The following is a 25,576-nucleotide window of genomic DNA, read 5'->3' on the forward strand; positions in this document are numbered from 1 at the left end:
GTTATCTTCTCAAACACAAATTGACCCTGAATTAGGCGGCGTATTAAAGGTCATGCCTGGAGATTGAGGAACAGTTGGCTGGGGAACATACAGAGAAATGGATCGTTCTGAGTAAATGCAGCTCTGAACTTCGAGAAAGTCCCAACAGCTGCGTGGCTGACGGCCCCTGAGAAATGGAGGGTTTGGTTAGTGGTGCTGATGAGGCTGTCTGCGGTTCAGTCGGACCACTTGATCATGTGAAAGCTGAACATCCCTCATCTGCGTGCGACTAACTGATGGCTCTTTCTAGAAAGAACAGCTTGCAAATGAATGAATCCTGCTGCTTTCCCCCTTTAATAATGTACCGAGCTGCAGAGGTTTGCTGCAATGATCTCAACCCCGAGTCAGTAAGTGCTAAAAAAAAAAAATAATAAATAAATAAATTGAATTAATAGTGGTTTCAATGTTACTATTATTGTTGTTATTTATTTAAATTTTATGTTTTTTACCCACTGTCAGGAGTTTTCAGCGGTGTTGGTTTGTGTACGACATGACTTAAAAAGCTGTGGACATTTTTGTTTAAGTTAAAGGATTCTTTCACATTGAGATGCAGAGTCATATTTGCCATTTGTGCCAGATTGGCATTCAATTCAGGAATTTTTTAAAGGTTTCTGCTCTCGGAATGCTTTCTAGTTTGTTCATTTATTATTATTATTATTATTATTATTATTATTATTATTATTATTATTATTATATATTTGTGTTGTGCTGCCACACAAAACCTAGAAAAGTGCTTAAGTGTGATATTTGCCATTCATTGTTTTAAATTTAAATAGCAATGATTAAAAATACCCCCCCTTTAAAAAAAGAAAAATAAATAAACAAATAAAGATTTTACATGTATTAGTCAATTGAAGGGAACCTTATTAAAAAAACCTGAGACCAAAAGCATTGTTCTTTTAAAGAATTTTGAGTTTTATAAAGTACAATTATGAATACATTTGGAAAGGTATTTCCTATCTTTAAAATGTCATTAATGAAAAAAAGTATTAACCAACAAAAAAGGTAAACCAATAACATGAAAGAAACACATTTAATCTTAAAAACATTTCTTTTATAATGAAGGTCAGGATGGAACCACCAGGATATTGTGTTATAAGGGAGGCATCCATTTTTCAGTCAGAGTTCGATGACAGAAAACAAACCACATTGTCCCGGTTGTTCAGTTTAATCCGGATTTGCTTTGTTTTGGGATTGAAACATTGGAACCTGTCTGTGAGAGATTTAGACAATATTGTTTGTGGACTGATTTTTTTTCCAATGAATTCATTCTGCAAAGAAGAACACAATCTTTTTGAAAGAAAGTTTTGAGATAAAACTTATATACATTGATATAAATGTACATCTGATCTGATTCTTCTGCACATTCTATATGTGTAAGGCAGATAAGAGGGCAGGTCGAACTCACTCTTTGACTTTGGAAAAAAAAAACGATATGAAAGAGTGAGTTGAGAATGAGTGGCGTGAGTACCTCGAGATGCCCCAAATCTGTTGCTGTCCCCAAGCGCAGACAAGTGAGGAATCTGCTGTAGCAGCTGTCTCTTCTGCCTCTTTCACGAATCCGAAAAAGGCAGCAGGCTGGAATAATGCATGAAATTTTAATTAGGTTTTGTTTATATAGCTGTTTGTGGATTAAATCAAAGCGTTGGAAATGTAGCTGCTAGAAAGACATTCCACATCGAGAAAAACATACTGAAATAAAATCAGTTTGGAATTAGTCAAGTTTAAATCTCGGATGAAACATCGACCTGTAGAGCAGAGAGCAACACACTTTTTATTTCTTTAAATCTGGTGTTGAAGTTGCGTCACACTTGTAAGTTATCCCATTGGTGAAGCTCATAAATTGTCTGTGGCAGAATAGTGTGTCAGAGAGTTTAGCTAGTTTCTGCTTTGTTTATTTTGATAAACTGTTTCCTGCGTTTTGAAGTTGCTAACCGCCAACCCTCACACGTGTGTATTCTCATCCAGAAATGAAGTATGTGACTCAATAGCTAAGCAGAACCAGTTTGGAGTTAACAGGCAGACGTTCTCGGAATGTGGGGGCTGGTCCACCACGGCCAGGATGCAGGTGGTGGGCCCACGTCTCCAGTCAAAAGGACACAAAATGAGTTATGTCCTTTGGATATCCGGACCCAGCGTTGGGTGAGGAGTCCTCCGAGAGAGGCTTGGAGCAGGACGGCTGCTCCTCAGTGTTGTAGGAAACCAGTTTCTTTTCTTCTCAGCTTCTCTGGTCTTTCTCTGGTTGTTACTGCAGTACTGCTGCTGCCATGGGGATCTGATCTCTGATCAGTGGTGAGATATAGATGGACAGGTGGATGGATGCCTCTGGTGAAAGGAGATGATGGTCATTTAAGGCAGTGATTCTTAACCGTAGCGCTGGGGCCCATGGTTGGGCCGTGTGCGCCCCCTAGAGGGCCACTATAAGTTTTTCGTGTTACACCTGTGGGCTGTGAGGGCCGCAAGACGCTCAGTTTTAATACACATGCCACATATGGTGGCAGTAGTGTGTCACTGAATTGACTTGACAGCTGCAAATTTGTGATAGTTACCAACTATTGAGAAAAAGAAAAAATGGTACAAGTGCAGAAAGTGATGCCGCCCCCCAACAGTAAAAACTGTTCATGAAAGCATCTGTTGGAGCACTTTAGTTTAGAACATTTTACGGCGATACTTTTATTTAAACTTTACTTATCTTCTTTAGAGTTTATTTGTGAAAAAAGATATTTAGACATGATTTATTATATCATATATTAATTTTATTCCTGACCTACTGTTTTTCCAATTTTCAGTTTGCATGAAGTGTATTTTGCTTTATTGTACTTTAGTAAATTTGATGAACTTGACCTGCACCTGGTTCTGCTGCTGGATGGACTTTTCATTGAGAAATATGTTGGCGCCAATCACATGGTGTCATGTCATTTCTCAAGGTTTTGGTTTGTTTACATGCATGGTTATTGAACACAAATGAAACCAGTAATTTTGATACAGTAATAAATCAGTTCTGTTCCTTGAATGCGCCCCGGAGCTGTGGTTAAAGGTAATGGTCTTGCAATGGCTGGAGAATGGGGTCAGAGCAGCGCCAAAAAATTGTAGCTGATGGGACCCATTACTCGGAGTGAACCATTCAAACGGTGCTCTTCATTGTGGCTCTAAAAATGTCTTTAACCTCCCTGAATCTCTGGGACGTTCCTTCGTGGGGTCATGTGACTGCGTTTGACGGATCATGCCTCGACATCATTTCTGAGTCATATTACAGGACATGGGTTTCATTTAGAACCCCTGTTTTCTTTGATTCAACATGGCCACACTCGGTAGCTTGGTGCTCCACTGCTGTGCTTTGTCCTACTTTTGTCACCACACAGGAGGCTTCTCTATCAGCCGAGCTCAGCTCGCGGTTATTCGGCCCATTCTGAACCACCGTCGCCATCATTCCCTTTGATTTGCGTCTATATTGAGTTTCCCAACAAGCCGAAGCTGGGATACCGAGTGTGGAACGTGACCCATTTACCCACCCACTCCTGAGTTGCTTTTTCTTATGCCATTCAGCCTAATCGATTTGTTCCACTTCACATCGTGAGCTTTTAAGCCAACGATAATCCGAGGAGACGCCAGCCGTGAAGTCGTACCCATGTGCTTAAGTGCTAATGCACACAATTATATTTCATACCTTTTCTGAATCGATGACTATTCATCGCCGTGCTGAAGAATAATTAGCAGCCGCTGAGGTGTTGGACCCCCAACACTTCCCCGGAGAGACTATTGGTGGCCGGGAATATTCCGTGTGCTGCGAGTGAAATGAGCTTCATTAATGCCGACATGAAGTTCAGTGTGGAAGTCATTGCGTAACATTCTGAGCTATTCTGAGGGCGTATAGCAGATGTGATTGAGTTCTTCTGAGGACGGAATCTGTCTAATGGCCGTATGCTCTACTTTATTGGTAGCACTTCGCCATCACCAGCTCTTCGTTTCTTGAAAACAAAAAAAACAGCAGGGTATATTGGAGCAGAATAGACGAAGCATATCCTGCTTTTATGGCTGATAAATGCCGCTCAGCTGAGCAGTTTCCTGCTGTCATGAACAGATAGTGTTGACTATAGCATGAGGGCTTGGCTGTCGATGTTTGTATGAAAAGCTGGAGATATGCGGTTGAAACATAAGTAAACTGTTGGTTTTGATACCAGTTTGGAATAAGCCAGCAACTGATCTGTTGTGAGCAGTGTTCCCTCTAAGACGCCCGTGTGCGCAATGGTGCACTGCTGATACGATCTCAGCGCACAAAAATATCTGTGCTGCGCAACAAAAACAAATCTGGAATTGAATTTTAATGACTACAATTTCTGGACTTCTGCAATCAAGAAAGCGTTCGGCTGTTCGACCATATGTATCCTTCCACGCCGTCATTTTCACTTTCCTCTGGTGCTGCGGTGCTTAAGATCACCGTCCGCCAAGTGACACCGCTACGTACACACAATGGAATGAACAGCATATAGATGACCCCGCTATTTGAAGTGAACTATTGGAGCTGGCAGATGTTTAAAAGCATATTTCTCTTAAAGTCACTCGTGGTTGGTCACAATGTGTGTATGCACTGAGCCAGCTGGGGCGGCGGAGTTCTGCAAAGGAGAGAGAATTGTTGCAGTGAGGGTTTCAGACTACAATACACAGAGACCACTCGCTAGTCAGGCGTGGAAATGAACTGTATAGTCAGTGACAGAAACCTGTTCCTTCTTCATTTTACCCTGATCCACACAGGCTCACTGTTCCATGTCGTGCGATGACAGAATACGGTGGCCTCAAGTGGACAAAATTCAGTCTCACAGAAGACAGATTCATGACGCTTATCAGTCCGTTTGAGAAAGGATAAATGTTTGCTTGAAGTTCTTAGATATTCAGCGTATATTGTACCTTTTTAGTTTTACATTTCACACATGTTCCATTCCTCAATGTGTGCAAATTGTAAATATTTTCTAATATATATTTCTTAAACGCTTATAAACTATTACACCTGTCACTTCAGCTGACTACGACAGGTCACTTGACAGTGTTCCAGGTGGCCGCTCAGTGAGTTTGCACTTGAAAAATTAGAGGGAACATTCGTTGTGTAAACTATTAATATTCGCGTTATTTCAATTTTATCTCACATTTTATCTAAGTGTTGTTGACCCCTATTTATGGTGTATGTCAATCAAGTTGCCATCTGGACTGTCAGCCTTTGCTGAGTGCACTCGCTGCCTTTAAAAACAAGACTCTTTGCTGGTTTCCATGTATTTATTTAGTATCTTTAATTGCTCAGCACAAGCTAGTCTGAGGTCCTTAGTTCTCCCAGGGTTTATTACCTTCATGTACTAAACCCTAATGTGAGCAGGTCTATTTGTAAATAGTGCTTGCGTGTGGCTAAACTCTGCATGCTGTAAACTTTGATCGAAATAGTCTTAGCACCTGTTTTAAGTTGCATTTACAGTCTGATAGACTATCACTTGTCATCCAGAACCATCAGTATGAATCCATGCGGCTCCACTTATTAGTAACCTCAGCATGCAAACTCTTTTCTTCCTTGAGAGAGTTCTTCTGAGGACTGTCTGTTACGACACCCATTAAAAATCTGTCCACTTTATCTTCCTGGCTGTCCAAAAAAAAAAAAAAACCCACTGGTTTTCACAGGAGAATATTTTGGGAGGCGTTAGATGCTTCATTAGAACGCATCCATCACGGAGGATGACAAACGTGGAGGAAGACAAAATCGTGAACTCGCCGACTTGTGCCAAATCTTTTCCTTTGTGTTCCGGTGAGTAATTTGACAGTTAAAGCCAGCTGCCGTCTGAGACGGTTCTTTTAATCTGGTCTTTGATGTGTCAAACTGAGGAGTATGTAGGAGAGTATGTAGGACAACATCAGAAAACTCACTGTACTGTGGGAGTTATTAATACAAACTTCCTTGCATTATTCTTGGCCGCACGTCCCTCTGCAGCCCGACTCTCCAGGGCCTTTCAAGTCTCTCAAAACCTGGGTGATGTAATCTCCAGAGAGATGGATTGGGCTTCCGTTGACTCATGATTGATACATGTGACTGTTCGCTCAACCGTTTTGGCAACAGACCACCTCCCTCACTTGATCTCCTCCTCCAGCTCCCTCCTGTTGTGCTGCTGGCGGCCATGAATACTGGATGTTGTTCAGCTAACAGCCACTCAGCAGCTCATGTTTGGCAGGCTGGCGGCTGCCTGTGCACATATGCATGCATAAACTATGCATTCTGAACAGAACAAATATGATCATTGCGGCTATACTTTGGTAATAAACAGCTTTATTGAAGATTATAAAAGTAGCTCTGCCATAAATCATCTGTGATCAACATGGCGACACATCTAGACCCCCAAAATATCACCTCATCTAAGTACAGATCAGCCTCAGACTGTAAACACAATGTTCATATATAAAAAGTTGATGTAAAAGGAATGTACGCCTACGTGCTGTCGAACACAAATGTATGCTGGTGAAATGTATTTTTAGAGCCACCTCCATCTTTCACAAACACGCTGTTTACAAACACAAATACTCCAGTGATGCATCATCTCCGACGGTAATACAAATATGAATCACATGGACCAGCGTTTAAATGGAGTGCGGTTCATGAAAGCTTTTGTTGGGGATGTTTTGAATTTCCTCCTGAATATTCATGTGATTTCAATGAGCTTTTTAGCCTCCTTGCTTATAAAAACATTCGTCAAGAGTCACCTACAAAACCCCCCACGGGCGAGGAGCCTCAGTGCTGCTGTGTCATGTCTTCGGTCTATTGATCAAGTACTGTTTTGGTTCCAGAGATGTCGAGGTGGCTGGAAACTGGTGGCGCTCTAATCTTGTTCAGGAAATGTTCTCTTATTACTGAGATTGACTGAATCTACAAACCTTTAAAAGGAGCCCTCACTCAGCACTGCATTGTTTTTTTCCTTGTCTACTGTGTGTCTTGTGTGAGCGAGTTCAGGAGCGCTACTGCCACCTGCGGTCCACGATAATTTTTTTGTAACTTTGTCTAGCTTAAATTGGCATAAAAAAATGCTTATGTTATTACATATAATTACGATTAAGTGTTACGCCTCAGTAGTTTGGTTGTGAAATTTATCACTGTGAGATAACTGGATTATTATTATGTTTAATGTAAGGTTTAGTACTAGTTATAGATTTGCTTGAGATGTTACTGGAGGATCAAAGCGACACGCTGTTGTCATTCCTCCTCAGGCGTTTACCACCAATATGACAACAAAATTGTTGGAATTGTTGTGGTGAATTTGTTGTCTGCATTTATCCCGTCATCTCTCTGTCACGAGCTTTGACCCGCCTCTCTCTGGGTTGTGGAAACAGACACGAATCCCTCTGAGCAGAAACTTGAATTTGCAGAGACAATTCCGGTTCTTTAAAATGGCAGATTATTTTTCCATTTCTACTTTGTCCATTCATTTAGTGCCCAGTTCCAGATCGGCAGTTAAGCACTGAAGAGATGAAAAATATTGAAAAGTGGCTCCTCTGTGGCGATGAGCATTGTTACGGTGCCAAGTCCCTCAATGTGTCTGGCACTGCTGAAATCATTCCACTGTTTCTGTGCCATTTTTAGCTCCTATTGATGTAAAAGTAAAACGAGTTTGCTTTTCGTTTGCCTTCACAGGCTCCAGCAAAGATGCTCGGTTATATCCCGTGTGAGGAAATATGGCCATGTTTGGCAGTTTTTGTCGCTTATTAGTGTATGAATTAGTGTCGCCGGTTTCACTGTCATGCACAGATTCAGGGTTAGTGGTGGACGGGCAGTTGCCAATGAATAATATTCTTGTTAAAATAAAGCATTTTTTATTTTTTGTTGAGCAGTGAATTTGAGTTATTGAATTTATGAAGAATAAAACAGTTGATATTAGTTCATAATTTTTAGGATTTTAACCCAATTTAATTAAAAAAATAAATCTCTAAAAGCAGCAACAACAGTACTGGACACTCCCCACGTGGTTCTTACTTGAGGGGGTCATTCCAGGGCAATAAACACACTCATGTCCTCGGTTTTCACCTTTTGGTCCCGAACACAGACCCTGCAGCGGTGATCGATCACACCATCATTTTTGCGAACCCACAAGCCCGTCATGGCTGTGTTCTCTCACACCTCCTCGGCCATCTATGAATGATGATTTCTTGCTCTACCCAACCCCCATTCTCACTGCACATTATCCCCCCCCCCGTCTCATACAAACACACACACCCTCTTGTGCATGGACAGTCTCCATGGCAACGCTTGGTGTATCGCTGGTGGCCTTGCTGCTGTTGTAGTGGGTTTGTAGTGGCGAGCAGACAGCAGCACCCTGCTGGCAAAAGGCTCAACGCTTTCAGTGCTTAGAATGAATCATTTCGATTTCACCTCATGGACTTTTGCTTTCTGTTCTGGATGCTATGCGTTGCTATGAAATCCAATCGATTAAATCAGTTTAACTCAGACCTTACATTTATTCACGTTTCATTTACTAAAATTTAAATTATTTAAAGATAAATAAATACACATTTCTGATTCGTGTTACGTTCACAACATTATTTGCGGATTATGACTCGGTTCTTTAGTTTTCTAGTCGGTTGTCAGTGGAATAAATCCGACACCGTCAGATGACCGGTTAGTGTCTCTCTGTGGACTGCTGTGCTCTAGCGGCCTGAGTGGGAAGCGCACACAGCGATCCAAACGTTTTTTTGGGGGTCAAAACGGTTGGGATTAATACGTTCGTTATAAATAATAATAAATATATATAATATATATATAAATATATAATAATAAATTTCAAGGCATATTTTAATGGAATTATAATGCGGCGTGATTTCCAGTAAGGACACATTTTTCACTATATAATAATAATAATAACAATAATAACAATAATAATATTAATAATTAATAAATACACGTTTTCAGGTATAGTTCGTGAATAATACATTACAATACCAATTCTTAATTTTCATATTATCAATCTGTAAAATAAATGACTTGGTTTACCTGGCTCTTTATTTATTAATCTGTCTCTTTTTGTTAAATTATTTTTTATGCATTATTGTCTCTATTTCAGCTCATTGCTGTTCATAAAGACAGATTCAATGACAAGTGACTTAAAATAGATTTCAAAAGCTCCAAATATAGATAATCCACTTCTGCAGCACAAATAGTCTTGCGGGAGAAACACACGTCCATTTTAACTATATTTAAACTGTCAGCTGATAGTCCTGTGTCTATAAATAGCTGCACTGAAGGTATTGTTTTGTGCATGTGGGTGAGTGCGGAGCACACTCAGGGGCGTGAAGTGAATATTGGATCCAGTACCATTGCAGCCATTCCTGAGATATGGAACGTGTGATGGAGTTCACCATGTGGACCTCAGCATGTTTACTGTTATTCATTTCACTCTATGAAAGGTCACATTTTACATGGCTCTCATCTTAAACCTCCTCGGAAGCTGGACAATCGATGCGCAGCTCTCATTTCTCCAGAGACAGATTCCGGTTTACATCCATAATAAACCACAATTGATCACAGCTTCGAAGAGCACACTTTAATGGTATTTGGTTTGGCTGCATACTCTAATGGTTTTCACTTTTTTTTTTTTTTTAAGAATTGCTGATGTTTTTTATTTTTTTTTATTTATTTTCTCATTTTGTTTTGTTTGTTTTACCTCTATAAAGGTTTGTTTTTTTCCTAGTGTTATGTCTGTGTCAAAATAACTCCACATGTTCTGAAAAGTTCATAGAATGGTGGTGTTCTGGGTTCTGGATCCTGTGGACTCTACACTGCCAGTTTCTACTGGGTCATGCGAGTGAAATCCAGAACACTAGCGCCACCTGCTGTGCCATTAGACTCAATAGCAATTGATGATTCATGAGATTTCCATCATTTTATAAAGGCACTTAATTCTATATAGATAAAATAAAATGGATAACAATTGCATGTGGGAACATGGGAGAGAGTATTCTAGAATGATATAGAAAAAAAGGCTGGATAATGCTGAACTCCTGGTCTTGACAGTAAAGATATAGAGGAAACGCACTATTTAAGTAGATGACAGAGTGAAATAATGACTATGAATGTCGATGTTTAGCGTACACACAGCCCATAAGCGTGCGACCCGCTGCTACACCGCCCACTTCAACCTTGAAACAACCATTCCGCTCTCTGAATGAGTTTGGGGTCAGAGGTCAGACCGTTCCAGCGAAATGACTCCCAGTATGAGCCATTACAGCGAGCCATTTGTAGACAACATCAATGACGGCAAACAAACGCTGTCATCGCTGCTGTTGGCTCCGTGTCATTTGAGCCATGTACCTTGTAAATCAATGTTTAGATATTGACCATTGGACAATTTATTATGCTGTCCTGTGTCTGGGGCTTTAAATACTCAACTGCAGGTATGAATCAACTTTTATGACGACAATGAAAGGGCTGTGACAAGCGTTTACTGACGCGCGCAGGTATGGCGCTGGTGTGGGCGGCGTATGTAACTGCACCCTTAGGTGAAGGCGCGGACTCATGAGGAAACACTACGTTGGTTTGTTTGAATCGGACTAGCTTTATGACTAAATAAGGCTGAAGTTATGAGGAAACTAGCGATTAATAGACAAAGGTCATGGACCTCACATGACTGGGTTTTCACTGCAGCAGAGACTCGGCTGAGAGAAAGGAGCAGCTGAAGTATTTACTATGAATGTGACTCAGTAATATTCTTGTAAGTGACGGACAAAAGTCTGAAATTTGATAAGGAAAATATGACTCCCACTCATTTCAAATGATCACATTGTTATTCATAGTTATGTATGTTTAAGCAGAAAAAGTCAATTGACTTCATGACCGTCATATCTCATACCTCAGCTGAGTGTCTGTAACTGAAGTGAGAGTGTGTTAAAAACACTGTAATTCCTTGTTGTGTGTTCCCGTAACTACTGATAGCCGAAGAGTGACCTTGTTAGGAGCGTTGTTCTGCATGAATTTTATGTCAATAATTCCTTTTTCTATTGAAAGTGGAAATGCCTGCGTAACTGGTTTAGTCAGCGCATTATCGTATCAGTTTACATGATTTTTTGTAACGTGAGAGTCTTCTCTTCGCCGGAGAAGGAAGTAGCCTCCATTTTCGATCACTTTCCTTGAATCCAGGCTGTGCTGCACTCGTGACCCTGTTTGTCGGATCAACAAGACCTCCAAATGAATCTTTAATGAGCTTTTCTTTTTTTTTTTTTCGGCTCATAATGGCATGTCGCTAATGTCCTGTAATGCTGTTCCTGTTGGTGGCCACGCCTCGATGCTTTCTCTTCCTCGTCTGACGGCTGCCTGCCGATGTTTGAACTTTGCTGAATTTAGACTTCACTTCCCATCACAACACAAAGACTGCGACGATCACAGTAGACAATTATGACTTTCCCGCTGAGGAAATCTGTATCAGGTAGGCTGCGCTCCTTCTCCGATCCTGAAATACCTTTCTTTTTCTTTTTGTACTTTTTGTTGGAGCAAATTCTTTTTATTAATCTTGATGTACTTGTTTGTCCTTTATCCAGAGTCTTTTCATTGTTTAGTCTCTCTAGCTATTGCTGACTGTCCTCATCCCTGCGTGTGGAACAATTCAGCACCATGGACAGCACTCTCGGGCTCAACCTGGTTTAATCATACGCCACATTCGATAGATAGAATGTGCGATGACTTTCTCAACACAGTTGCGTCGGAGACATCATCATGTTTTTATTATACCCACTAGTCTCTTGTTATTTCAGTTACACTGAGTTAGAAAAAAATGTTTATTTCAGAAAAAAAACTGTCTTCAGATTACACTGTTATGAGAGTGGTCCTGACTTGTTACCTTTTAAACACGGCTTCATATTAATCTCCTGCTAGATCTTGTGAGTTTCAATTATTTGCTATGGAATGGTGAGCCTTTATTTTTAAACATGCGCGACTACATTGTGACCGACAGATGGCGCCATTGTTGCAAATTGATATCGCGGCAAGCTGCACTTCTATCCAGAAATGAAGCTTATGTTGTCTTTTTAAGTCGTGATGTGTTAACCAAAGCCATGCGAATACGTTTATGTTTATTCAGATAAAGTGGTATAATTCCATTTGACTGACAGGCGTTCATAATAGTACCTATGTTGTAATAGATCAAAGGACAAGTAAGGTAATGTGATCCTTTTTTGTGTTCAAATTGCATTAGAAGTTGTGATGTTATCCATTATCTATCAATAGTTTCCTGTTTATACTGACTGGTGTTGTTTTGCTCTGTGAAAAAAACAAAAGTTTTGGAACTATCAAGGCTGCAACCTGGACAGACATGCTCAAAGTGATATGCAGTGACATGGCTTTGTGTGTGTACAAACAAATTATATAATTGACATAGACAGTCCACATGATCACTTTGAAGGCATCCTCAACTTTCCACTCAATTCCAAGTAGAAAAAAATGAATCCATGTTTTCTAAATATACTCCAACACACTGAGCTTCTTGTGAGTTCCATAGGAACAGCAACTAACTTATTGTTTGGGGCTACCATAAACGTATGAATGAACCTGGATCATACGAAAAATACTAGCCTAAAACCCAGCGCTTTGACGCAACCTCAAGTGTGACGTTTGAGATGGCAGCCAGGGAGAGAATGAAAATACTTCCCCCTCAACATATTACACGTTTGGGGGTTTAATAATGTAGGATACTTATGATGCTGCACTAGATCAGACTTGATGTCGCTGATGTTTGTGTTGTTATTTTTGCCGTAAATCGAGCATTTTGGATGCTAAAATTGATAATGAATAAATATGGAAGTAGATGAAAGTAGAAGAAAGAACCATGTGGGTGTGGACCTTAGACCTGTGATAATCGAGGGATTACTGTGCTTCAAACTACTTTACTGGAGGCACCCTCACTGCTGGTGGATAGTAGGTGAATTATGTGAATAATAATAATAATAATACTGGACACCTATATGAAGTGGGATGATGAAGTTTGAAGACAACTACAAACTTGATGCTGGCTACGAACACCAATAATATTGGGTAAAATATGAAACATTTTCTTATTAAATGTCCTGGAAAAACAACCTTTTTGAAGCTCTCTTCATCTGCGCATCTTTGTTTTCAACGCCGAAGCTGCTTTCGAGGCTTTGAACTAGTTTTGGCACGGCATTAAACTTGCTGCGTCCCCGTTGGCTCCATGTATTTAGGTTTTAAAAAACAATATTGCCTGAGCATCAGGCATTTTGGTTATTTCTACTCTTCTCCCTCCTCCTCCTCCACCTCCTCGCCATTCTCGCTGCTTACACGGCAGCTTCGCTCTGGGCTCCAGTTCTGCGTAAAACTGCGCGTTTCTCTACTTTTCCCTCCGCGTCCCTCTGCTGTGATGCGTTCACGTGCTCGCCACAGGAACAAAGGGGCGTCTGCTAACAGGTGTTTGGGTGTCTTGGTGGCGGACTGATCTACATCCACTCCTCTCTGTGTCTCTTGGACCACCATGTAGATTCTGTGGAGGAGGCGCAAGCGCCAAGAACGAGCTGGTTTGTGCGCTTTTGTTTAACCGCAGAGATGGAGGAATCTACAACTCCACGGTGGAACCTTTTATCTCCGTTGAAGTTTCACTTTTTGGTGCAACGGACGATTCCTTAAATGCCTTTCATGTACTTTCTACAACTGCGCTGATTTCCGGACCGTATTTGTCGTTCAACCAAGCGCCGTAGCACCATCCGCGCGGACAGTCGGGTTCGTCACGAGTGGATTGACAGCGAGTGGCTGTTTTCCTTCCCTCTGGAAGTTGCTCTCAGATCGCAGCCAAGCTGGCCATGGCTGCAGCGATCGCCAGTTCCCTCATTAGGCAGAAGCGGCAGGCGAGGGAGCGGGAGAAGTCCAATGCCTGCCGATGCGTCAGTAGTCCCAGTAAAACCAAAGGGGGCTGCGAGAAGCCCAGCAGACTCAATGTTTTCTCCAGGGTCAAACTATTTGGCTCCAAGAAGAGGAAAAGAAAGCGACCAGGTCTGTTGCGCCATCTCAGTCGGATTGATTTCATATTCATGCGCTGCTTTTTTTTTCCTCCTGTAAGGTTCCAGTGATGAATGAGTTGGCCAAGAATAGAGAGACACTTCTTTTGAGACTTGAGCGCAGTGCTCAGGGATAATGCTTATTCATACCCCACTGGAGTGGTTTTACACAGTGCCCTAGTTCATCCAGAGACGCATGACGTGAAGGTTCAAGTGCGGGCCTGCCGTAGTTTTACACTTAATTTTTTCACTTACATCCAGTTGGACCTGTGAGGTATGGCGAAAGAATTGCATGATTTCAACCTTGCATCTCAAACAAAACCAAAAATAAAAAAATGAGAGCGATAACCTTAAAGTTTTCACCTCAGCTGTCCTCACTCAGATTTGTCAATGATGCACATGTGTCATTCCTAATTGAGATTGCAAACAATTTCAGCAAGTTGCTGCCCTATATCGAGCATTTTTAGTGAACTTCCCTGTCCCTTAATACCTTTCTGGCATTAATAATGCATAAAAGGGTGCGAACCACTTCATTATGTGACAACTGTGACCCAAAAGTGTCGCCTCTGTGTTTGTTCCAATAAATAACCAGCATAATCTGCCTCTTCTGAACTCAGAAGTTTGTCTGTGCTCAACATTTTTGTCTCTGCTGTCCCATTGTTTACAGATGTGGCAGTCTTGAACATTGGGCACAACAAACTTCCTAGTCACTTCTAGTCTCCAAAGTCATTTAGCAGAGTAACTCTACATTTGCAGTCTAAATTATCTCATTCTGGTGGGGAAAAAAAAAAAAAATCAAAATGATTTGTCGAATACTTAGAGACTTTGAAGGGGCGATATTCCAAATATCACATTATCTAGAGCGCACAAGTGCAACCCGACTTACGTCCTTGTCATTCTGTCTACATTGAATTTATAGAGGAGGGGTTGGAAATAAAATTTCCAACAGACTGTGACCAATGAGAATAAAAGTAAATGGAAAAAAAATGTGTGAGCATATCCCGTTATAAAAACTAAACTCTACATTTATCAAATATCTGTTCATTTTCATTTTATTTTAAGATTATCCTCTTAAAAAAAAAAAGAAATTTATTTTTATTTTATTATTATTTTAACTACTTGCAACACAAAATGTGAAGGAAAATAAAAGGCAGATTTATATTTAGAATTTAAACAGCTACAACAAATACTGCAGGCCTAATAATGAATTTTTGCAGGATCAGTTTTGTTGTTTGCCTTTATGTGGGCCACACATATTGACAGGCCAGTGGCCAAATGTGGCCCCCAGTCCACACCTTTCCCAGGTCTGCCAATTTGTAATAAAATCTGTATTTAAAAAGAATTACAAAGAACATAAATGTGAAGACAAGTGGCCGTTTTAAGTTGGTTTGCATACGTGAGTGAGACAAAAACACTTGGTGTTGTTAGATGGTATAGTTTTCTTGAACACTTATGTAGGAGTCCTTTGATCCTGTTCATAAAAAGTATAGATGGCTGCGTGCACATGACATTTGACTGTCGTTGCAAAATTATAGTAGACGTCGAGTGGATGAAAGAGAGATGAAAGGTGGTTAACCACAGTGAAGGACACTCCACCAGGGACGGTAACTCGTTCATTAAGAGCACTTAGCGCTCATCAGACTCTGATGTGAGGCGGACGTTGTTTGGTCCTCCAGTGCCGGACCTGGTGCTGTTGTGGTGATGATCAATAAAAAGAGAAAACTAACTGCGGATGATTTCATGGTTTTCCTCTCTCTGTCTCTCCTCTCCTTCCCCAGAGCCCCAGCTGAAGGGGATCGTGACAAAACTGTACAGTCGACAAGGCTTCCACCTCCAGCTGCAGGCAGATGGAACCATTGATGGAACCAAGGAGGAGGACAATGGTTACAGTAAGTCTGTTGTCAGCGTTTGTACAAGGCGAGACTGTGAACAATATGGCCAACCTTCTCTTCGAGGCTGCCTGCGGCCTCAGATGAATCATCTTAAATGGCAAAATTCAAATTCAAAGACAGACCTCTGCATAAAAAAAATACACTGTTTTGAAGGAAACTTGAAAAGTTCAAATACTTCTCATTTATTAATTCATTTTATCCTTAGCAAGATCGTAATTGTTCCTCCAGGGACCTCTCTTTCCGTCGCGACTTCCTTAGCATCAGGCTGACTGCTCCCCAGACAATCTCAGCCACAATGGAAATGCCATCCGTTTGTGCCTCCCTTTCTCAGCAGGACGTGGAGTCTAACCAGGCCGTTTATCCACCTCCATAATGCAGAGCTTGTCTTTAACTCAGTGGATGAAAGAGAGTCTCCTCTCTGGCGGGGGAACATCTTGGGAGTCATATGTCTGAGTGGCTTAGGAGAAGCTAGTGTGGGAGTCAATGATGAAGCATCCGAGTGGATGATTATTGTTCATATTCAGCGGCTCCTCTCCTCCACCTCAGCACTTAACCCTTCTAGGACTGCAATTATACACAGGTCGTGGAGGTTTGTTTTGACTGTGTGGCGCTAGATCTGTTAAAAAAGAAAGGTATTTCTTTTTTAGATTTATTACAATGTTGATTTTACAGTTTTGACCCCTGGATGTGTTTATGAATAGGAAAAAGGCAAAAAATAGAAATGTGTTTATAGATTCAAAATGTTGTACTTATTCAAAAATAACAATTTGCTGCTCTGCCTTTCTGCCTAACTTGTGTTTAGGTTGTTGTGGTAGGTCTCAGCCTGCTTGGTTTTCACACTGGCTGACTGCCGCTACATGATCTTGAGTCAGACTCAAGTTAGAAAAGCACGGCGTCTTCTGACAATAATCGTAGCTTTCAAATTCTTTTTCTAAGTTACTGAAAGCTCTAAAGTTTTGAGCTTAGACTTGAGCTCCGACACCTGGTGTTGTAGTCAAGACTGTGTCGCGACCAGAGCAAACAGAGACCAAGAACGAGACCAAACTGAATACACTACCTAAGTCGCTCCCTGTTAGTGAACTTATCACAGCAAATGCTAGCAATTGTCAGACACTTTTCTTTTAATCCCACTGATGGGTCTTGGAAGAGAAGTTTGCTCAAGTCTGGCTGCATATTTCCCAAGCTACACCCGGAAATTATGCTGTGCTTGGTTGGTGCTACTGCAAAACTGCTGGGGGTTATCAAATTCTACAGCTAGGATAGCACTATGAGCTGCGGTCAAATCCTGCTAGATAAATCTTACAGCACGATAGCAACATAGGGAGCACCCTACACTGAGTTTGCTCCGTATACTAAGTTTCTTTTACAGTTGGAGGAGAGGTTAGTTGAGCGGTGAACACTGTGGAACCTTGTTGTCGGTCCTTCCTAACATCACAGATGTGACGTTTGAGGATATTATCATTCCATATTTGCTTTTTTTTAGTCCAAATAAAATAGTATATGCTTGAGCTGATGCATATCAAGTAGATCAAGGTTTTCCCCAGGATTTTTTCCCTCCATAGGTATAGGATTTTAATCACTGGGAAGACATAGGCAGAGTGCTGTACATCCTTCACGGCCCTCCTTAAGGTCCTACCTTAAAAGGCGGAGTCGACTGACTGTGCGGGAACACTCACATTAGCTTGCTCTTGCTCTTTGACTCATCTAACTTCTCCTTCTGGAGTCCAGAGTGCCGCTGAAAGCTCATCCACAGCAGAGTCTAGCTGAAGATCAAATCTAACTCAAATCAAGTGAATCACCCACAGTACATTTAAATGTCTCTGCCAATATGTGTGAAGCCTCCTTCTTTCATCTGCAGGCAAAATACTGATCAGATTGCTGTGATTGAGCTTGTGTTTTATAAAATGATATATTCCCATTACGGCTGTTACACCCACCAGCTCAGACTGGTATCAGATCGATGGCAGCGCTGCCGAATGTCTGGAAACCTCTCGCTGAAATGGAACATGTAATTGTAAATTACAGTCAGCCCCGCAGAGCTTTGGAGCTGAAATGTGATTCGAGCCGCCGTGGCGACTCTCCGCCACGTTGTTGACCAAAAAAAAAGCCCTTAAATGATAAGAACGCCATGCTGCTTTCAGTCAGCGTCAGGAATACGGCTCTTAACTTCAACCTCTGCTGCATGATTTAATCCACTGGCACGTTGTCCCCGTCACGTCCACTCACTCTCCTGTTGACTTGCATAAACACTGGCCTGCACCTGCACCAAAATAGTTTTGAAGAGAAAATTAAAGTGTGGTGCCGAGTCGGAAAAAGGAAAGGAAGAGTGAGGCTCTCTGTGCTGCTCCAAAAATAGCGTTGTTAGGCACTGGGTGCGCTTGTCTCCATGGTGACGGATAGAGCCGTCCTCTTGGAGCTACTGGTGTCTTATGATGGTGATAGGACCAACTCTATTTTATAAACACACTCACACAGAGTCAAGGACGACGCAAGAGCTGGAAATACCACCGACGATTTTTGGTTTTCTTGTTCATGAAGTGATCAATAACAACAAAGCTCTTGTGGACTTAAAAATATTAAAAGTAATATTAACAATTCAGCCCTAAAAAAAAGTTGCAGTGGATTCAACTTAGCTTTTCATGTATTCACCTCAGGCTTTCGCCAATGTGAGCCCATAAATGTATCACAGTTATGTCTGATAGTACTACTTCAAATTTGGAGGAAAATAAATGGGAAAAACTGATGAATTTTAAAAGGCTCAGGTGGTGTTTTGCATCTGGTTGCTCCTTCTGTGGCGAAGATAAACGCTTCAAAGTGGAAACTCAAGGATTTTTTTGTGTTTTGAGAGTGGGAAGATGGATGTTTTCCTCCATTTAGCCGCTGGGTTTCCTCCCAGCATCTCATGCAACACCAGCGCGCACACACACTCGTCGGTGCTCCGTGCATGTGGACATTAATTAGGTAGAGGTGCAGCTCGAGGAGCAGATGGGCTGCTGGCGGCTCTCTCAGACTCACAACAAGCTCTCAGACGCTCTCAGCCAAATGAACATGATCAGGTTGAGACGGCGTGACCTCTGAAGTTTCGACGTAACAGACAAATCCAATGCTTTGTCTTGTCCTGTTTTGAACATGGGCATTTTCTTCAATATGTTTTTGTTTTTCAAGACTTTAAACCGACGGAATGCTTCATTGCAGTGTGCGTTGTGAACATTGCCAGGTGTGGATTGTGAGGAGCAGCAGCTTTGATTCCCTCACTGTCAGGTTTATTGACAGATGCCACTCAAGAAAACAGCCCTTCTTCAGTGTAAAGTTAGAGTGCGTACATGCGCGCTTGTGTAACTCAAGGAAAAAACAGTTATGGTCCCCTTCTGGCATGAGCAGAAGTTATGAAACAAAGTTTTTCCCAGAGGCTCTGCAGAGGTACTGCAGTCAAGACATGACAACATAACCAGATCATTTTCTTTATTATTCTTATCATCCTTTATTTATTTATTTTTGAGAAATGCCATTAGTGTGCACATTTTGGACAAAAATAAATAAATAAATAAATAATGTTGTAAAAATAAATAATGATTTTTTTTTTCAAAATGTGAATAAAATTAATGAAATATAATAACGTAAGAGCAATCTCCACTTAGTACACTGAGATGGAGCTGCAGGAATTGATGTGTCAGAACCGGTTAAGTTGGTGGCTAATGCTACAAACGGACTCAGCATTCTGCACTGAAATTTGCCAAAAAACTGTCTCATAGATCAATTGAATAAATCTACTCAACTTCAACAGCACTCCTGTCACAATATATTATCCAGTCTTAGCCAGACCTCAAGGAGGTCACTGTGTAGCTGTGGAGGTGTAAGCTGGTATGGAGTCCGTATTCAATCGAGAAACAGGGTGATGGCCGATGATCAACCAGATATTTTGCTCTGCTCTGTGTCAGCCTTCTTCTTTCTATACGTGATCCTTGTGTACAGTGAGCTTTAAGCTTTGTGTTTTTATAGTGTTTGATTTTGCTTCTCTTTCAGCCATGTTCAACCTTATTCCTGTGGGTCTGCGAGTGGTGGCCATCCAGGGCGTGCAGACCAAACTCTACCTGGCTATGAACAGTGAGGGCTACCTTTACACATCAGTAAGTGTCGAAACGAGACCATTATTTTTCTACCTCTGTGCCCATCTACAGGCATTGATGTTTACCTTTTCACCTCCATGGGCAGATTTACTCTTCCTGCACCTCAGAGTGATGAAATATTGAACTCGAACCAACAGTTGCAATCATTCAAAAGAAATGTGAATTAGATTTAGACTTTCACTGTTGGGGCGTCTGCTGTGGCTCGTGGTGGGACAAACATGGTGGTTGCTACCAGTGTGTCTCTGTTGTGTTGCCATATAAGCTATGAAACCAAAGGAGCCCTGTGTTTAGAGCTTGTAAGGACAAATTTAAAAGAAAAAAATATATATGTTTAACGTACATTATTTTCACATTCAGCTTGTCTTTTTATCTGAGGCAATTTATTCAGGGGTGAGGAATTCAATTTAATAAGGGGCCACATTACATACATACTGATATGTTGACGGGGGCCGATGAACCAAAAGGATTAAAGAAAAAGTCTCAAATATATGTCAAAGTTTGTGACTATAGCATTTTAAAACAAGAAAAGATTAGAAAAAGGTGTAGTTATGCCATGATGTTGTATGGTTAAAATATGTTCTTTGATGATCAAGATTCACAATATAAACTGTAAAAGCACTTCAGGTATTTGTTTTTCAGTTTGTTTAGTGTACTTTTAGGTACAAAATGATTAAAAAATATGTCTATCATTTTTTGGTGTAACATCAAATATGTAAATTTCACATTACAGTGTAACTTTTCCTAGTCGTGGGGAAGAAAAATGGATAGATAGTTTTTATTTTTGTTGTGTTGGTGTGACTTCTTGAGGGCCACGTACACTCAATATTCAAAGCCACACAATAGTTAAATAAAATCTTGGATACATTTTTTTTATTTAATTCTTATCTGACTAAAACTAAAATAAATGTTTTCTATCAGAACTATCAAAGCAGGATTTCCTCAGTATACACTCGGCAGTTTCCACTTCCTCTTAGATTGATGGTCCACGACATTGACTTGAAAATGTACACAGATGAAACACAAACAGATGATAGATAGATGAAGAGCCAAATCTTATGAAGCCAATAAGACTTAATCTTTAAAATGAAAAGCAAACTTTATGTTCAGAATGAAGCGGCCGTGCCGTTGAGTATATACAGAGTGTGATTAAATGTTTATGGTGTTTGCCTTCCACCCGAAGGTCACTATCCAATATTGGTGTTGATGTGGCACGCCACGTTCTTTTTCACTCCAAGGGTGTTCACAATGACCGAAGTACTGTTGACAGTTTAACCACACAGTCATATTAGTAAAGATCCTCCTCACTAAAGGTCCGTGTCGGCTGAGGTGATCGAGATTGATGGAAAGTAGAAAAGCTAATGATCTAAGCTGTTTTGCTCGCCAGCGCCGGTGGATGAATTATCCATAACACGTTTTGCAGTAATGCGGTGAGGGACCACAAGTGGCCGTGGGGCGTCTCTGCTGCCCTGACCTCAAACTCCTCAACGCACAGTTACAGAAAAATGCATTAATAAATATGTATAATTGCTTATCTTTCTCCAAGTGTTGGTTCACTTTGAGGCACTTTAGTTAGGATGGAGTTGGGAGGGCTGCGGTCATTAACGCAGCCTTTAAATAATCCAGGCGGCTTTGAGAATATTGCAGCGAAAACTGATAAATAACACATGCATGACCTACTAAAAAAGTAAAGGCAATGCTATGGAAAATTCCCATGTATAAAGTGCTGTGGCAGTAAACTACGTGAAACATGGCTGGTAAAAACTTTCTGTACTACACAGCCTCCAGAAAATAATTTCATACTGTACACTTGTGTTTTTTTGTTCCATCTTAAGCATGAAGAAGAAGACTAGCCATAGACTTTCAAAGCATTTGAATGTTTTCAGTTGAATGGAATTGAGATTCAGTGGAACCCAGAAGTCATGCTGCTGTTTCAGGCAGTGAGGCGGTGCAGTGGTGAGTGCTGCAGCCTCACAACAAGAAAGTTCAGGGTTCAAATCTTAGTTGAAGCAACTCGAGCTGTTCATATATGTTCTCCCTGTCTGCTGTGTACTTCCCCATTCACATGATGGTGATTTAATAATACTTTACAAACATTGACTTCAGTGTGACGCTAGAAAAAAACAGTTCAAGTATCAGTATTAGCTATTTTTAAGCAGCGCTTCTCTAATTATAATAAAGGTCATTGTTGTGTTTTCATGTGTTCAACTCTGTGGTTCTGCCTATAATTCCAAGCTGGACAACATCTACGCCTTGGTTGCCTTCATAACACAAACCTGAGGGGAACCAATAGAACTAATTGCAAATGAACTTTGACCTCTTCCCTCTATCAGCCGACATGTTTACACATTTAATTGTGTCCCCTGTGTGTTATTGTGTCCACAGCCTCCGGCAGTTGTCAGAGTGTGTCACTACAAATTATAGTTCACAACACGTAGTCCTTGGTGAATGTTTGCAGAACTAACATCTGAGTATGAAATAGTTTTGTGCTTTAATAGAATATCATTGCCATTTTTTATCCACTTATCGTTACAATCTACTCTGTTCAAAAGGGTTTTACACTTAAACTTTCCGTCCCTCAACACAATCTCATTTAGTTTCTGTTGTCATTGATGTATTTGTCATGGCATCACATAATGTGGTGCACCTCAAATACCACAGAATGACTCTGCTTTACATACTTTGATTTTTGGACTATGTGCCACTACTTTTTTCTTGCTGTCTAAATACTGCGGCTTATACAGCAACGTGGCTAATGTTTTGATTTTTACAAGCTAAAGAACCTTATATTGGCAAAACATACATCGGACCAATGAAATCACAATGTTTTATTGACCTTAAAGCGCCCAAAATGCAGTGCTTACGCCAGCGTGTCCGCAGCTCCGCCAACAGAGTCGATCTCCTGGAGGAGCAGAGATGAGAAACAGCAGCTGAGACCGGCTGTGGTGTCAGACCTTCAGATACCAGGGCGATTTTGAGCGCTTTAATGTTATTAAAAGATGTGACAAGTTCATGATTCAACTTCAGAACATTGGCAGGTTTGTTTCATGAGTCAGTCTTGATGCTGGACCCTGTTTTCAAAACTAGTTTAAAAGTCATCCTTATGTATTTGTAAGCTCCACTGACCTTTCTACAGCGCTGACGGCACCATGGCTCATAGACTGGAAGATCTGCTTTCCTTCTTAAATTTAGTGGGTGCAGCTAATATTACGGTGCGCTCTGTAGTCCGGAATTTATGGTATATCAATTTCTTATGAAATGAAAAAGTCTCTGTCCCATTGTTTTTTTTTCGACACCCAAATCATAGGGAACTAAATCCTCAGCCAAAACATTTACTGAATCTTCAGAATTCTTCAGAACCGTGTTCAATTCGTGTTCCAAAGATCGTTTGAAAAGTTCTTTGACTGTGATTTTTATCGTCCAGTTGAATGTTCACTTTTCATACTCTATGTAGGTAATTCACTCATCCCTCATTTGTGTCACCAATTTCTTGGTCACTTACATCCCTACAATGAGGAATGGTTCACCACACATTTGCCAGATTTAAACCACAAATACTCCTTAATCTTTAAGTCCAGTAATAGCTTCTTTCTCTGTGGCATCATCAGCAATGTAACGCACATTAGCTTGCGAGCATTTCGCCAACATCCTATTGAGGTTTTGTGTTCAGTTAAATGGGCTTCTTGCTGACTGATTCTGAGCAACACTTAAAATCAGGACAGCAGTACTCGTGCGACACAAGTATCCATTTATCCTCCTTCAGTCCACGCCACGAGTAGTCGAACAAAAGGAGGCAAGTGAAAGTTAGCACTGTGTTTTCTCTTTCAATCGGTGTGAGAGGCTTCTGTCGTGTTGACCGACTTGCGTAATACGTGCATCTGTTACATCTTCATGTGTTAGCGCGCAACTGTCTGTTCCGCGCACATAAAGAGCAGAGACTGTTCACCGAGAAAACCAGCCAAAGAAAAATGCAGAGTGAGAAAAAGAGTGCACATGTGTGGGAGAGGCAGAAGGCACCGTCGAAAATGTATTCATCCATCAGCGTCAATGTGTGGGAGAGGAAAAGCCAATTAGCATGTATTTTACTTTACTAGCCGGCATCTTTTTTTCCTTGTGTACTCTTGATTTACAAAGTAGCTCGACACTTGAGGAGTACAGTGATATCATATCGGCTTGGTTTTAGAAAGTGGTGGTACTGAAATTGTGGTTCAATGAGTCGTGCGTCATAAATTTCCTAGTGTTGAGTCACTGATGCTGTTGCATGAATCTCTTTTAATGCTTTGGTAAGTGTGAACCCGAGCTCTCCAGACTCAAGGCGATTCGTCATCTTAATGCGTTTGGCTCCTTCTTTTAATGTCACTGCCACAGTGAGGTCTTCCAGGCCAGTCTGACTGCGCTCGTCGATCTCCGCTCACGGAACATTCATGACAGATAAGCGGGAAGGGAAAGGTGATGCCATCCATCTGCAGCTCATGTGCGATATTTAGGACTCAACTGTGGTGAAAACCATGAGCAGAGCGAGATGGGCCTGGTACATCTGGGGAAATAAATACATTTCCTGGGGAGAAGCAACAGAAAATGGCATTTGAGTTGAACACAAACCATCTGTGGTCACACAGTCATTGAACTCACTAACACTGTTTGCCTGTGTTAAATAGCTTTCCACTGAGCTCCCGAACTTTTAAGAGCCTCGATACGTAAAGCAAATTCCCACCACGGGGTCTCCCTCCACTGAGCTGTGTTATTACCTCGCTATTATCAGGGCTCTGTCAATACATGCCACACCGTTCAGTTCTACGTTAATGTTGGATGTGTGTTTACGTCTGACTAAACCTTGCTGTTGCATGTTGAACATTTGCCTTTCCGCTGTATCGTTTCAAGTTGAGTGGGATTGGGACGGCCTCGGGGGACTTTTGGGAGCTCCGTGTACCATACAGCAGGGGTGGGCAATTCCATTTCCTTTAGGGCCACATTATATACTGGGACTGTTGTGAGGGGTCATCAAACCAATAGACAGACAAATACAAGAGAAAACATTTAGAGAACATAATACAGAACAAGAAAGTAAATATGTTGATAAAAATGCTGCAAATGTAGTATTTGAAAAGGTGTGATCACACATTATGAAAAGGGTTTTTTGATAATATAATACTGTATTTTTTCTAAAAGTAAATGAATAGTTAAAGATCATTTTTTAAGTAGCAGACACCAGTAACAGTTATGTATAAAAACAGGAAACATTATGACAAAAATTTTGAATCTATTTTGATGGAAAATCATTTCCACAAAACGGTCTGTTAAATTACTTGTTAAACGTATTTAATTGATGCATTTAATGGCATTGAAAATAAAAGTTGAAAGGAAAAGTCCTAGATCCCTGAAAGTTGAGTTTATAATCATATTTAACTAATAAAGTCAAACATTTCGAGATGATCAGTTTCACAGTTTCACTTCGTGAGGGCCGCAAATTCGGGCAAAGGGCCACAATTGGCCCCCGGGCCGCACACA

General features: G+C 40.9%; 1 protein-coding gene across 3 annotated transcripts in view; it reads left to right on the plus strand.

The window, feature by feature from the left end:
* fgf13a (fibroblast growth factor 13a) overlaps positions 1-25,576 on the plus strand; it is an 86,755-nt gene that overhangs the window by 50,355 nt on the left and 10,824 nt on the right. For 2 of the 3 annotated variants that reach the window (XM_053878426.1, XM_053878423.1), the window contains 2 exons: positions 15,831-15,941; positions 19,968-20,071. In XM_053878426.1, the coding sequence (XP_053734401.1) occupies positions 15,831-15,941; positions 19,968-20,071 (215 nt within the window). Of the gene's footprint in view, positions 1-13,353; positions 14,048-15,830; positions 15,942-19,967; positions 20,072-25,576 lie in introns of those variants that run through there. The other variant, XM_053878424.1, reaches the window with a different exon arrangement.

This window comes from Synchiropus splendidus, chromosome 11, assembly GCF_027744825.2.
Source record: "Synchiropus splendidus isolate RoL2022-P1 chromosome 11, RoL_Sspl_1.0, whole genome shotgun sequence".
In the NCBI taxonomy this organism is placed as follows: Eukaryota; Metazoa; Chordata; class Actinopteri; order Syngnathiformes; family Callionymidae; genus Synchiropus; species Synchiropus splendidus.